Raw genomic sequence first — 15,674 nt, forward strand, 5'->3', positions numbered from 1 at the left:
TTGCATTCATCTATTTTTTTTCTTTTAGATTTAGAGCATATTATATAACATTAAAATGTGAAAAAATGGAGTATATATATTTGTTTGTGCTTGGTTTATATCTGTCTGTTTGTGTGCCTTTCTGTTACCGAAGTCCAAAGTATAGTTTAATAAATTCGCAACAGGCCTCGCTACGATGTTAATTCTGTGAAGGCTTCACGCTGTCTCTTATGCAACTAATTATCTAGACTCTAGACCAGTGTTTCTCAAACTGTGTGCCGCGGCACACTAGTGTGCCGCCGAAGATTTGCAGGTGTGCCGCGGGAGTTTTCAGAACGCCACACGTGCAGCGTTACCCAGGTCTGTCTACTATTAAATTTTTATTTTACGTTACGATGACATCCCCACTTACAAAGACCAGCAATAGTAGTGGATCGCTGCATAGTGACGGAAAGGTCTGTTAGCTATTCAGGTTATGAAATAGTTCACTATACATATATTATTATAATGACTCAAATGTAGGCCGCCTTAGCTGACGCACAGCAGTTCTTGAATTGGTAACGATAATAATAAGCGATTAGTTTCATGTAAAGTTTTTAGGTGTATGTTAATAGTAACAAATTATCACTAAGCGTTATTTATTATCCATGGAGAACTACGCTAGCAAGAATGAAACTGCGAAAGCGTTCAATGAAAAGCAAGGAACCAAACGAAGGTACAATGAAGATTACATCGGGTATGGTTTCATATCTTCTGGACCTGAAGATGTTCCATTGCCTTTCTGTTTGATCTGCAATGCAACTCTGAGGCGCTTGCTCCAAGCAACTTGAAGAGACACTTGGAAACAAAACATCCAGCTGTAAAAGCGCAGCCGAAGGAATACTTCGAAAACATCAGGGCTCAACAAACGAAACAAGCTAAGAAACTTACGAACTACCTAAAGCTGCCAGAAAAGGGATTGATTGCAAGTTATAAGGTTGCTCAGTTATTAGCAAAACGCAAGAAAGCACACACACACACAATCAGTCATTGCACCAGCTTTAGCAATAGTTGTTGAAACTATCCTTGGACCCGATGCCGCGGAAAAAGTTAAAAAACCCTAACCCATCCTTTGTCAAAAGAAACTGTCACGTCAGATTTACAAGATCAAGTCTGCGAACACTTCGACGTGACTGACGATGAAGTGTCTCTGCTGTGGTCTCTTCAAGTTGATGAATCCACTAACGTTAGCGGCAAAGCTAAGCTGCTAGCTTTTATTCGGTTCATAAAGGATGAAAAATGTGTCAACGAATTCTTATTTTGCAAAGACTTACCAACTACGACCAAAGGCGAAGATATTTTAAAAGTGGTGAACGAAAACATTTTGCTATTCAAACTACAGTGGAAAAACTGTGTCAGCGTTTGCGCCGATGGCTGTCTTCCATGCAGGGAAATAGAAAGGGATTCGTCACTCTTGTGGGTCAAGAAAATCCAAATGTATTAGTTGTTAACTGCATGATCCACAGAGAAGCTCTTGCCTTCAAATCTTTACCGAAAGATTTGATGTCTGCTCTGGATCAAGTGAATGAAGTTGTAAACTTCATCGAATCTCGACCGCTTGCATCCCGACTTTTGTCTCATGTATGTGAAGCTATGGATTCAGACTACAAATGTCTCCTGTATCACACCAACGTTCGTTGGCTCTCCAGGGGAAAAGTGTTAAAGCGTGTGGTCCAGCTCAAGGCTGAGCTGATTTCATTCTTGGAGACTGAAAAAAAAAGACTTTGGATCTTCTATTCATGACGAGATCTGGTGGGTTACGGTGACATTTCTCTCTGATTTATTTGACAAATTAAATTCATTGAATTTAAGTCTTCAAGGACCATCGGAAACCATCATCACTGTATCCTAAAAACTGAAGTCATTTGGTGAAAAATTGTCTGTGTGGCAGAGTAAGATCTCGAAAGGAGTCTTCAACTGCTTTCCTACTTACAATGAATTTGCTTCAAATAAAGAAATCACCTCCGAAATTCTTGGCTATTTGACACACTAGCAGTCAGCATTGCAGCATTACTTTCCAACAGTAAAGAGTATGGATGGGTCAGCTATCCATTTGGAAACAATGGAGCTACAAATCTGACAGCTGAAGAAGCATTGATTTAAAAAACGATGCAGTTCTTAAGTCAAGTTTTGCCGAGAAAAGCCTGGATGTGTTTTGGATTTCAATCATTAAGTTATATCCTGCAATCAGTTTAAGAGCATTCTTCCATTTGCATCTTCATGTTTTGTGAGTTTGGATTTTCAGCACTGACTGAAATCAAGTCTAAGAAAAGAGAGAGACTTCTTAAAAAAGACGATGAAATGCGAGTTTGTTTGTCGACTCTGAAGCCTCGATTAGATCGCATTTGCTCTCAAAAAACAGGCACACCCTTCACATTAAATATAATACTTAAAAACAGGTAAAATATATTTTTCTTTTTATTATAAAACAACTGTTGCTCTTCGTGGTGTGCCGCGAAATTTTTGTAGTTTTTTTACTGTGCCGCCAGACAAAAAAGTTTGAGAAACACTGCTCTAGACCCTCTCTCTAGGAACTGTGTTACGTTCACTGTCTGTCATTTTTGGTTGTATAAGTGAGTGGTTAAGCGCTTGGCTTACGAACCTGGTCCTGGGGTCGAATATCGGTGAAGACTGGAATTTTGAATTTCGGAATAGAACGTAGGGATAAGATAAGATAACATATTTTTATTGATCCAATCAAATGGAAATTCAGTTTGACTACAATTGACAACATCAGTGTAACTACTGTACAATAACAGTATAGTTGAAAAAATCGAACAACATTCACACACAAAGAACATACACATTCACAACCAGCGCTTTATGAATTTGACTTCTATGTACTTCTCGAAGACGACAGCTGATCTTGTAACACTCTGACCGAAAGTGGGATAAAGTTTTTTCAATCTTTCAGTTTTAGTCCTAATGGAAAGGAGACGACCACTTCGTTCAGATCTTTTGTAACAAGTGTTTAATGGGTGCAGGTTGTCCTTAAGAATCGAGAATGTTTTGAAAAGGCATCTTTCATGAAAAATCTCTTTAAGAGATGGTAGCTGTATTCGAGTAATATGCGATGCGTATAAGTATTATAAGTGAAAATTAAGATTTTGTATTAGACAATAAATAAGTTTGTCTTTGTTTTACACTTTTTTTCAATAAAAGTTGAAAATTACCTTTTTCCTCACGCGTAGGATTGGCGTTTTCTATATTGAATGACGAAATGTCAATTTTTTTTTCTATTTTTGAGGAGAGTTTTGTGTTTTCAGGAGATTTTAATAATGTCAGGAAATTTAGCCACTGGAAAATCACGATGACCCTGTTATAAGTTATAATTGTTTAATTTAATAATTTACACCTAGCATCAGCGCGGGGCCTGTGAAAGTACGGGACTATTGCGGCCTCATTGGCTGTAAAACAAAATATATTTTGTTTATATTTTCAAACAAAGACAATTTTTACATCAGCCAATTATTCGCACTAACAAACGGCCACCTTGCCTGAAGCGGTTCTAGTCATTCTATGGAATGCCTAGGCAGAGTTTGAAATAGAAAAGTTATTTCCTACTTTGCCTGAAAGTGTACGCCGTACTATTCTCTATAATGTAGGTTTTAGTGCTTTGTCAACAATAGACATTGACGGCGAAAAGAAAATCTAATTCGGCCACCAGCGGACAATGGTTATGCATGCGCCAGTGGCAAAATATGTAGGTCATAACTGGGGCTTCGTAGCCACGGGTAATACTGCATTCCTCATAATTCTTCGTACTTTAACAAAATCCTTAAAATATGTACAATATTTCTGCTCTTATTCGAGGGGAGTGAACTCTGTTTAAACTTTAACAACAAACATTTCACAAGCTGTTGAAAGAGCATTGCACCATTACTATGACATTTGTGTCATCGAGTAGTTATTATTTTTTTTACAATAGCTAAGTACTTGTGCCTGTAACCAGAGAAACTTGGTCCAGTAGATCCCCACAAAACAGCTATTGGTTTGTAATGGTATTGTAAGCTTTACTTCTACTGTTATTTTAATATATAATGTAAAGAAAGAAATATGATTACTTGCAATCCTTGTATGGCTGAGCGTTGACTGTATAAGTTGGTTAACTAAATCTACTTTATTTAGTAAGAAAGACAAGTTTTCTAGTCCTGAGTCTTTTATATAGGAAGGAACAGCATATCTCTCAATTCTGTAATATTTATTTCCCCTTATATCTTATCTTATATAATACAGACGTTACTTCAAAAACGAAGATGATTACGTCCTACGCGTCATGCATTTAGTCATGCATATTAACCAATGACTTAAATTCTGCCAAGTCACTGGTTTTCCTGGCTAGCTCAGGCAACCCATTCCATGCTCTAATAGCATTAGGGAAGAAGGAGTATTTGTACAAATTTGTCCTAGCATATGGAACGAGGAATGTGCCTATATATATATATATATATATATATATATATATATATATATATATATATATATATATATATTATATAAATTAATAACAACTTCATTCAATTAATTAGTTCATTTTTTTAAGTTGATTCATGTTTTGTTAGGAACAATGAAGAGATGTACAAAGTTTCAATTTGATCCGAGATTGGGAAGTGGGAGAAATAATTTGGATAAGATTTGTACCAGACAGACGGAGAAAGTTGAGATCATCACTCCTGTTTTTCTCTGGTTGGTCCACGACTTCAATATTGTATCAAATGACGTTCATGACTGCTAGACATTTAATGTAATGAGTGTGGAGAAAAGGTCTATTTTTGAAGATGAAAAAAATGGGCATCCATGGAAAAATGTACAGCTGGATCAGAGCATTCTTAAAAAACAGAACCATCCAAACCCGATTCGAAGGTGCCATCTCTAGTCAAAAAAGTTTGGAAGAAGGACTACCACAAGGTTCAGCCCTTAGCTGCACTCTCTTTCTAATCTTCATAAATGACCTCCCGGACCTCATTTCGCTCAATAAGGCACTTTATGCAGACGACCTTTTAATTTGGACTACAGAGAAATATCCAGTGCTGACTAGATCCAAACTAAATAGAGCCCTCACAACTATCTCCACATATTCAAAATTATGGAAAATGGAAATAAACAAAGAAAAGTCAGTTTATTCAATCTTTAGCCACAGCAACAAAACAGCAAAAAGAAACTACATCCTAAAAATAGACTCTCAGCCAATAAATAAAGAAGAAAATCCAACATATCTTGGTGTAAAACTAGACCAAAGACTGTCTCTAAAACACTTTATGGCAGATTTAAAAGAAAAGGCATCACAAAGATTAAACATAATAAAACACCTAGCAGGAACATCCTGGGGAGCTGAAAAGAAAACCTTAAGACAGTTATACACTGGATATGTCAGATCTGTAATGGATAACTGTCTCTCCATACAAGTAGCTGCCAACAAAACCTATCAATCATCATTAGATACAATCCAAAACCAAGCCTTGCGGTTAATTAGTGGAGGTATGAGAACTACTCCCACAGCAGCCTGTGAAATAGACTCCAATATTGAACCTCTTAAGTTAAGGCGCAACAGAGCAGCATTAGAAGCTATTGAGAGATACAGAAGGTTGGAGGACGATCATCCAAATAAATTACTAACACAGAGAAATAGGAAAAACAACCAAAAAAAGCAAAGGACTCTGATCCAACTTACTGACGAACTAGCCCTAAAACACCACCTACCCAATAACAGAGAAAAAATTACCAGGTTTTCAAACATTACACCCGGACTAAACTACAAACAACCAACCACCAAAACACATTTACTAAATAACACCTTAACAAAAGAATCAAATCCACTGGAGCTCAAAGTAGGCACGCTTGAAACAATCGAAAGCTATCCAAAAACAGCTATCCATATTTATACAGACGGATCGGCTTTCAAAGCTACCATCAATGCTGGTCTTGGTGCCTTCCTGGTCTTCCCTAAAAATAAACACTTTGAGATAAGCGCACCCTGTGGTGATTACTGCTCAAACTTCCAAGCCGAAATTGAGGCAATTACCATAGCACTCCAGACAGTAGAAAACAAATTATATGAAGGAGTGCAACCACCATCAGATATTGTTGTCTTTACAGACTCCCAATCTACTCTGGAAGCACTTAACAGCAGCACCTCAAACAGCCCAAGAGAGTTGACAACACTCAGTGTGATAATCCACCAGATGATATCAAAATTAAATATCAATATTACACTACAGTGGATCCCTGGACACATTGGCATCATGGGAAATGAAAAGGCAGATAAGCTATCAAAGGCAGGTTCAACTATGGAACAACCAGATAGACCTGTTAACTACCTCACCCTAAGGTCAATGTTAGTCAACAATCACAAAGAGGAGTGGCTCAACCAATGGGCATCAGGAAACACAGGCAGAGCCATGTACAGAGAAATGACTACGCCTAACAAACTGGACAGTATTAACTTCCTCCCCCGCAAAGAACAATCTACAATCTTCCAACTAAGAACAGGACACACACCACTATTAAATTACCACCTGAACAAAATAAACTCCACACAACTACCCCTTTGCAGACACTGCACCCACCCCTCTGAAACCGTAAACCATATCCTCTTTGAATGCCCCTCCCTAATCCACCTTAGACAGACCCTACTTCCACTACAGCCCAACATAACCAACACCCTGTACGGCAGTGCTGAACAACTGAAGAAAACAGCACACTTTTTTTCCTTGGCACAGTCTGCAAAAGAGCTCACAGCTCAGCAGCAATAAAGCTGGCTAGAAGAAGAAGAAGAAGAAGTACCAGACAGACGGAGAAAGTTGAGATCATCACTCCTGTTTTTCTCTGGTTGGTCCACGACTTCAATATTGTATCAAATGACGTTCATGACTGCTAGACATTTAATGTAATGGTAATTGTACCGTAGACTAAGATTTGTATTTTATCTGGAAGTGGTGGTTCTTGAAGTATTTCAAAGTATAGAATGTGTTCTGTTTGTATCTGAATTGAAACCCACAAATATATAAAACAAAAAAAAACAAGATTGCAAAAAGTAAGTTTGTGTCAATGCAAACTCAGATGCGACCTCGAAGGGTCCACTCGTGAGTCATATTTGTGGGATGAAAAGGAAGATTTCAATATTTTCTTTCCATAAAATATCAACAATCATTACCTTATTAATTAATTGATTGATTGGTGAATGTTCGATTGCTTCGTGTAACCGTGTTTCGTTAGGGTTAATGAATATGCAAAGTTTTAACTCGATCCGAGAATGGAATGTGGGAGAAACAACATGTGCAAAATTAGTACCAGACAGACAGACAGACAGACGGAGTGTAAAAATGTTAAATGTTTTAAAGATACAAACTTTGTATGCGAAAACAAAAATTCTTGATGTATACAAGAGATAGAGAGAAGACGCAGTTATATTCTCTTTTGAAGTAACGTGTGTAATTTATAAGAAAGAGAGAGAGAGAAAGAGAGAGAGAGATAGAGAGAGAGATGTATTCACAGTACTGCTAGGTACAATGTATTTCACAAACTTCAGGCCATACTCTGTAATGACGTTGTGATATCAAAAGTTCTATCCACAGTTCACCATAAGGTCGACCTTTTTTTTTTTTTTTTTTTGGATGCAGCCCGTGACAAATAGCACTATGGTCGAATAAAAGGTTTAGCACCACTGCCATAGCACTCCATTCACACGTCACCCTGACCTAAATAAATAGATACAATGATTCTTATCATGCTGATCTACGTAAACACTCCCATTAAGAATATTTAGATATAGACTACATAAGCTATAGCCGCCCAATAGAAAAAAAATGCCGGAATGAGTTTGTTTTGAAAATACTGATTCTAAGTTAAAGATGCTATATCTCTATGAAGATCAACTCGGGCGCCATTTTGCCCTCTCAAAAAAAGAAAACTTAAATAGGCTTCGATTTTGTCTTTGTCTGCATCAGATGTGGCAAAATATGGAGGTCCCGACTGATATTTGCGTGGCCGTGTGAAACACTGCGCACATCCTTACTCTTCGGAACCGAAGACATTGATATTATACTTCTTAATTGTAGCCTATGTGGGTAGCGTGGTCGAGAGGCTAAGTACGTTTGAACTTGGCTTGGCTTGGCTACCTATGAAGGGGGCTCGAGGTTCGAATCGGGCAGAGTTGTGTTTACTTAGCGCCTAAAAGCAGCACGGAAAAACCTTCTCCCAGATACCCCCTCCTCTCCCCCCCCCCCAAACTGGCCCACAAATGAGATTGGACCATATCGCTCTGAGCATGCTATAAGCTAGAAAGTAGCGCTATATAAAAGCAATAATTTATTTTGTTTATTTATTTATAACAGTTTAACCCATTAAATATCCCAAAATTATTTTTGATACTGACATATAACATCTGGACTTATATAAGACACCATAACTCAAATATCTTAGGGCCTTATCAAGTTTAAAACCGGCACTGTGTGTAAATTGTAGGTAAAGTAAAGTTACCCTTTGTGACCTTGCGATCTATACTGCAGATGTAAAGCTCATCTGTTTCTGTGGCGAACGCTTAACTGGGGTGTCATGTGGACACACAGTGACCAACCGCCTTTACTTTCCCCAACTAATGTCAGAGCTGGGTGGACTCAGAGAGGCACAAGAAGATCCCGAAATTAAATATTCCAGTCTTCCCAGTCTTGCGTAAATGCGTTTTATTAAAAGAGTCGCATTGAGTTGAGCCATGGCTTATTGCACACATATGTAGATACCTTATCACACAAATATGTTTGTATTGGCAGTTTATTATTGTTGATTTCGTTGTTTGTATTTACCAGCCGCCACCTTGACCTCCTTAACTTTGGCTCGCTATTGAATTTCATAGAACTGGATAAATCAAAATTGAATAAATGTAGTGTCCTTTGGCCTATTGAATAAATACAGTGTCCTTTGGCCTACTTTAAGCGCTGCACAATGCCAGGCCTTGGCTAGCCTTAAATGGATAGGTCTAACCTCTCTCGCGAACTGGGAAAGTATAAATATTGCTACGGTATTTACCGTTTGTCACTCACACTCCTGCGTCTGATGGGGGTAACATAACCATAGTGAGGTAAGTTGTGTGTTAGTTTTTCACATTGACTAGAAAGCAGTGAACTTGAAAGCCGTGTGGTAAGGCGTCCCTAGTTCGAATCTTTCTGAAGGGTAGGATTTAAATTCTGTGGTTTAAGGTCATCCTAACTCAGCTACTCTTATTCTTATTATTGTATTAACTGAAGGCTACTAAGTCATTGTGCTAGCCACACTATTGTTAACTATAAACCTAGAGTGGGCAGGTATGACACAGTGTTAAGAATAAGATGATAACTTGGTTATTTGGTTATTCCTTAGGGGTGTGGTGGCTAAATTGTAAACCGCTAGGCTTCCAAAACCGAGGGAAATCAGGTTCGATTCCCTGTGAAGTCTTGGATTTTTGAATTTCGGGGTTATTATGGCGCCGGTTAGTTTACCCAACTCTAATGGGTACCTGACATTAGTTTGGGAAATAGTAAAGAATTACAAGCCTACAATAAAGCGTTATCAACCCTTCATTAGCCTAGTCATCCCTATTACAATAATAACGTATCATTAAAACTGTATGTCAGTGGAAGCACTACTTGTTAAGTTTCTACTAAGAATAAACTAAATGACTTGATGGAGGAAAATAGTTGGCTAAAATTTGGCTACTCAGAATCCATAGGGGTGCACGTGCGCCTCCTTGCACCTGCCTGCGGGCGCCCATGGCTGGTCATCTTATTTTTAAGCGTTTAAAGATATTTTTTTAATTTGTTCTGAATAGTAAATAAAACAAAATCACATAACCAAAGTTAAAATTTACATTTAAAAATATATATTAGACATAGATCTATATTGAGATCAGTGCCGTAAGTATGATTTTCAAAACTTCAGATTAACTACACACCATGATCACTCTTGCACTCATCGGGTCTGTAGTTCTGCTATCAGCATTCGCCTTCTACAAGTACATGACAGCTAATCATGGAGTCTTCAAGAAAATGGGCATTGAACATCAGCCGACCTCCTGGTTCTTCGGGAACTTCAACCTGGCCATAAAGTATGGCATTTTCGAAGTTCAGAAGGTCTTCTACAATAAATACAAGGACAAAAAGGTAATTAACTCATCATTTACTCTGTTATTTCTCTAAGTTATTGGTCTTCATTGATTTTATTTCTATTCGCATACATTTAATTTGTATTTACATGTTAATAGTTTCATACATTTGGTTGAGGACGTAATGATAAAGGTTCTAAAAATGTATCTTATCTTATCATATGTTATATAATACAGACGTTACTTCAAAAAAGAAGATGCTAACGTCCTACGCGTCATGCATTTAGTCATGCATTAGACCTACACTCTGCTAAGTCACTGGTTTTCCTGGCTAGCTCAGGCAACCCATTCCATGCTCTAATAGCACTAGGGAAGAAGGAGCATTTGTACAAATTTGTCTTAGCATAAGGAACGAGGAATGTGCCTTTATCTTTGTGTCTTTCTGTGTATTTTATTAGATTTTGTTTTTCTATTTGTTCAGTGTTTTATGTATAACTTGCTACTTTACTTTTGAGTCTTCTACCCCGAAGGCTTTCTAAATTTAGTGATTTTACTAAAGGTGTTACTCTAGTCAAATGTGAATATTCGTTTGCTATGAATATCACTGCTCTATTTTGTGCCTGATCCAGTTTCTTAATGTTTTCTTGAGTTGAGGGGCCCCAAACAGAGGATGCATATTCTATTATTGTCCTAACAATGGTTAAATAACATTTTAATTTTATGTTCTTATTTGATTTATAGAAATTTCTTTCAATAAACCCTAATGCTTTGTTTGATTTTTTGATAGTTTCATCAATATGGGGATTCCATGACAGTTTTTCATTTATTATAACACCTAGGTATTTTGCGTTTTTAGTCTGTGTTGCTGGTTTACCATAATATGATACGTGAAATTAATTTGTTTTAGTTTGTTTTTTTTACTTTTAATAACTGACATATATCTGGGTGAAAAGAAATGATCTAATTTGATTCAAATTTCTGTAATTCATCTAATTCTCTCATGTTTCTATATTGTTTCCGACAGGTGTATGGATGGTATGACACCAGAAAGCCAGTGCTGGTTGTCAAAGATTTGGACATGATTAAGGACATTTTTGTCAAGAACTTTGCCAGCTTTGTCGACCGGTACAATCTCTTCGAAGTCAATCCACCGTTCCGCGACAACCTGCTGAACCTGAGAGGGGAACATTGGAAGCACGTCCGTAACATTGTCACTCCAGCGTTCAGTTCCGGTCGTATCAAGAAGATGACGTCACACATTCACAGAAACGCTAAAATATTGCTAGACAACCTTCAGCACATCTGTGAAACTGGACAGGAAGTGGAGCTGCGTGATCTCAGTGCATGCTTTACGTTGGACGTCATCGCTAGCACTGGGTTCGGTCTGGAGATTAATACCCTGAAAGATCCCAAAAATAAATTCGCCACAGAGGCACAGAAAGTGATCAACCCTAATCCTGTACTTTTTACATTCGTACTTTTTATACCGGAGCTGGGCAAGATCTTCTCGAAATTAGGCTTTCCGATCCTGCCACAGAAGTCTATGGACTATTTCGCCCAGGTGGTGGATCAAATCATAGAAAAAAGAAAAAGAGATGGACTCAATGGAAAAGTCAACGACTTTTTAGATCTTGTGATGAATGCCGAGGCTGAAGCAGGACATGGCGAAGGGCAAGAGTTAACAAGAACAGAGATACATGTAAGTTATAAAAATGAAAAACAAAAAAAAAAGGGTTCAAATTTGCATATATATAGGTTTCATTTTTGTTTCATATGTGGTATCATCTCGCAAACTTTTGATTTTGAATTCAAGAAAATAATGTAGAAACATGGATATTATTTCGAGAGCTACAATGCTAGAACATCATCTTTGAATCATTCTGCTTGAAGGAGGATGAATTTTAACAGCAGCAGCACTAGCAGTACTAATCCACGGCGCATTACTGGGTCTTAGATTAAGAGATCATGGGTGGCCATAGCATCTTAATCCCTCTATTGACCTTGCTGATCTGATTCAAAAGTTAACTTCGCATTGCATTTGACACTGACTCAGGTGCAAAAGCTGCCTGAGGTTATCTAGCAGATACAATTCCGTAGGTGCTTCTCCTCGAGGTAGTCTCTTAAAGCCTTAGTGTCGCAAGACAGTAATTACGGGTTTAAATACACATGATTAGTGTTCGAGATGTACCTACTAGTTGTGCTGGATTTTTGAAAAATAAAATATACAACTTCGCGCATTGCTATGGTGACACGAACAACAGTTTGAAAATATAATTTTATTTATTCATTTTTTGATATTTTACGTTACTATATGAACTGAGTTAATCATCAAACTCCATATCAATAAGTTGAAAACGGCTCGAGTCCTCTCTTTTGGACAATGTACGTACGTCGCCATACAGGCCTGGATAATGTGACCTACCAGACTTAAGCAAGTCTTGGACATACGATAAAAGTATGTGACAGTTTTTTCTTCCTTCCCACTGGAGGGGTGAGGGAACCTCGTAAATCGACGTTTAGTCTGAAGGAGACCAATGGTCAGTGGATACCAAGAGCTCGTTGACACGGCTTACTTTGATGATTGGTCTCGGTCTGAAGTATGCCAATTACGAAACAAAGGGACATTAACCCGTCCTGCACTGGCTTAAAAATAAAACATGTTTTGACCAATAGCAATTTCAGCCACAAGAAAAAACTTGTCAAGGCTCCTTATGTAATTACATTGATCATATGGTAGGCCTTAGCTAAATATAATAATAGCTATAACTATGTGCAAATGAAAACAAATCCCCAAAGACTAGCCTGCTATAAACTTTTCGACACCGTTTATAGTGCAAGAGATCTAGCGGGATTTTAAGACTTTTCCCAGCTCTAAAACCTTTTTCTATTTCTATCCTTTTTGGAACGTTTAAAAAAAATGATTTTAAAAAACTCGTTGAGAAATTTTAGTTTCATTATAAATAGCAGTTTTCGTTTCATTTTCTAGAACTGATCTGTCTGCGTCGATACATTGTTCATTATTTTCTTTCTGTTCATTATGTACAGGCACAGGCTCTACTTTTTATTTTTGCTGGCTTCGACACAACAGCTACAGTCTTATCATTTACTTTGTTCTTCCTGGCCATGAACCCGGAAGTTCTAAAGAAGGCTCAGCAGGAGGTGGATGCCAAATGCGGACAGGATCTTCCAACTTACGATACGGCTCAAACATTGACCTACCTTGATATGTGTATCAATGAATCTATAAGAGTCGCCAGCCCGGCCATATTTATCAATAGGAGATGTGTCCAGGACACCAACATTCAAGGTATTCACATCCCAAAAGACATGATCATCCTTATACCTATCTGTGCTATACACTCTGACCCGGAAATATACCCTGATCCTGACAAGTTCGACCCTGAACGGTTCAATTCTGAAAACAAAGCCACAAGACATCCATACGCTCATTTGCCTTTCGGCCAAGGGCCAAGAAATTGTATTGGAATGAGGCTGGCACTGTTGGAACTGAAGATTGTCATGGCCGCCATATTGCAAAAGTTTTCCCCTGTACCTTGCAGTAAAACAGTCTATCCAATCAAATTAAGTAAAGTTAGGCCCAGAGCCCAAGATGGATTGTGGGTAAAGTTTGAACAAAGAAAGAAGTAATCGAATATCTAAAATTGTGCTGACTTTGATCTATTTAATAGGAATGTTGTTGTTGTTTTTTCCTTTTTGTCTTAAGTGAATCGACGTTAAGAGATAAATGGCTAAATTTTATATAAAATTAATAATTGTTCTTTTGTGTGATGTTCGGATTGTACGTCGATCCTATCAGGACAGTTTATACGTTTGTGTGAGAAAGGGTACATTTTTGGTTTATTGTATTCTTGTGGGAAGCGTGGTCAAGAAGCTTAGTACGCTTGAACTTGACTTGATCTGGCTACCTATGAAGGGGGCTACGGTTTCGACACCCGACTCGAGCAGAGTTGTGTTTACTGAGCGCTTCAAGGCAGCACGGAAAACCTTCTCCCAGATACCCCCTCACCCCCAATGGTCCACAAATGAGATTGGACCATAGCACTATGGGTATGCTATAAGCATAAAAGTAGCGCTATAAAAAAGCTATACATATATATTATTATTTTTTGCATAAATTTTTTATTACTTTTTTATTCTCTCGTACCTGGATTGTATGAGCTTCAACCTATAGACAATGATTTAATATGTAACAATAGAAAATGCATATTTTAGAAGAATGTATCTATAATAACGGTTACTGTTTTGATGTCTATGCATTTGTTGATTTGACTACCATTATTATCAGGTTTCTCCATTTACTTTGGTTGACATGATTAGAAATTTATTGTCATCCTCTAGTCAGTACGCTTAAAATACGGAGTAAAAGAGGTATTATTTCACGAGTCATAACATCAGTGTTATTTATGTAACTCGACTAAGTGATTCGCAAGAAATATAGAAATAGATGTGTTACATATTTTACATTTTAATTTGTTGAAATTAAATAGGTGGGTGGATACATTTTATAACATCATGCAATATATTTTATGCTTTGCATGCGGCTCTGTATCGTTCAGACTCCAATATTAAATCAGGTTTAAAAATATGAATTACGAAAATCTAAACAGCGAGCTGTCTGATCTGGGTTTGTAGAGTTTGTATTGACCAGTAGATAGCTTGAATATTTCTGTGAGCGTACTATTACTTAGCTTAGCTCATTTTGACAGACCTACAGTTATAGAAACTAAATATTGAAGCTGCGTAGATAGAATAGAAATGTTTAATTCAGAAGTAGAAAGGTCAAGTCCCAGTCACTATAACGTTGAAGATGTTACTTCTAAGAAAGCCTAGTCTCCACTGTCTGTTTATCTAAGTCTAATCTACAGTCTCGCTTTGGATTAATGTCGTCATAATTGGGCGTTCACCAGAAGTCGCATAAAGAGCGTCTCTACAACAGATTCCGACATAGCGATATTATTCATTAACATTACTCCAGACTCTTAAAACAGTGCCTTTGCTATGATGTCAATAAAATTGCTTGAAGATAACGTGTGTTGTTTGTTTTCAGTTTGATAAATACATAGAGGTGATAGAGCACAAGGTAAATCAGGTTAAACTAATCAGAGGATTCCAGCTCCAGCATCCTCATCCATGCGTCTCCATGGAAACGTCTAGTAGTGGAACTAGATTGGCTAATGGCGGGAAGCGAACTAGGTCATCGTCGGGTTACCTTGGGTGAGCTTTTTTTTTAAATCTCACTTGAGGATGGAAGAAAGACCCGACAGACCAGTCCGATAAATCCACCACATCGTTCCACAAGGGAGTCGTCATCAGTAGCAGAACCTGGATTGGCGGCTCTCACGTGACATTCTGGCGGTAAACGAATAAGAATATGAAGCTATCCCCCATAATATTCGTGGCTTCCGGTTTCTTGCAGCGAGCAGAGGGTGTAACACTTACGAACACTTACAGTACTTAACGCCGCCATAGTGGAACCTTCAGCGTGCACTTGGGATGAAGAAATACCGATCCACGCCTGTCCGTTGGATAAAATCCTTTCCGGAGGTCAACGGAACAAAGG

At 37.9% G+C, this 15,674-nt stretch overlaps 1 protein-coding gene across 1 annotated transcript; it reads left to right on the plus strand.

The window, feature by feature from the left end:
* Window positions 1-8,952: 8,952 nt before the first annotated feature.
* LOC106078831 (cytochrome P450 3A24-like) lies at window positions 8,953-15,141 on the plus strand. The gene is made up of 4 exons (XM_056041493.1): window positions 8,953-9,094; window positions 9,931-10,151; window positions 11,118-11,792; window positions 13,139-15,141. The coding sequence occupies exons 2-4, from the start codon at window positions 9,945-9,947 to the stop codon at window positions 13,739-13,741; spliced, it is 1,485 nt and encodes a 494-aa protein (XP_055897468.1). The 5' UTR covers window positions 8,953-9,094; window positions 9,931-9,944; the 3' UTR covers window positions 13,742-15,141.
* Window positions 15,142-15,674: the final 533 nt, after the last annotated feature.

The sequence above is a fragment of the Biomphalaria glabrata genome, chromosome 9 (genome assembly GCF_947242115.1).
Source record: "Biomphalaria glabrata chromosome 9, xgBioGlab47.1, whole genome shotgun sequence".
NCBI lineage: Eukaryota > Metazoa > Mollusca > Gastropoda > Planorbidae > Biomphalaria > Biomphalaria glabrata.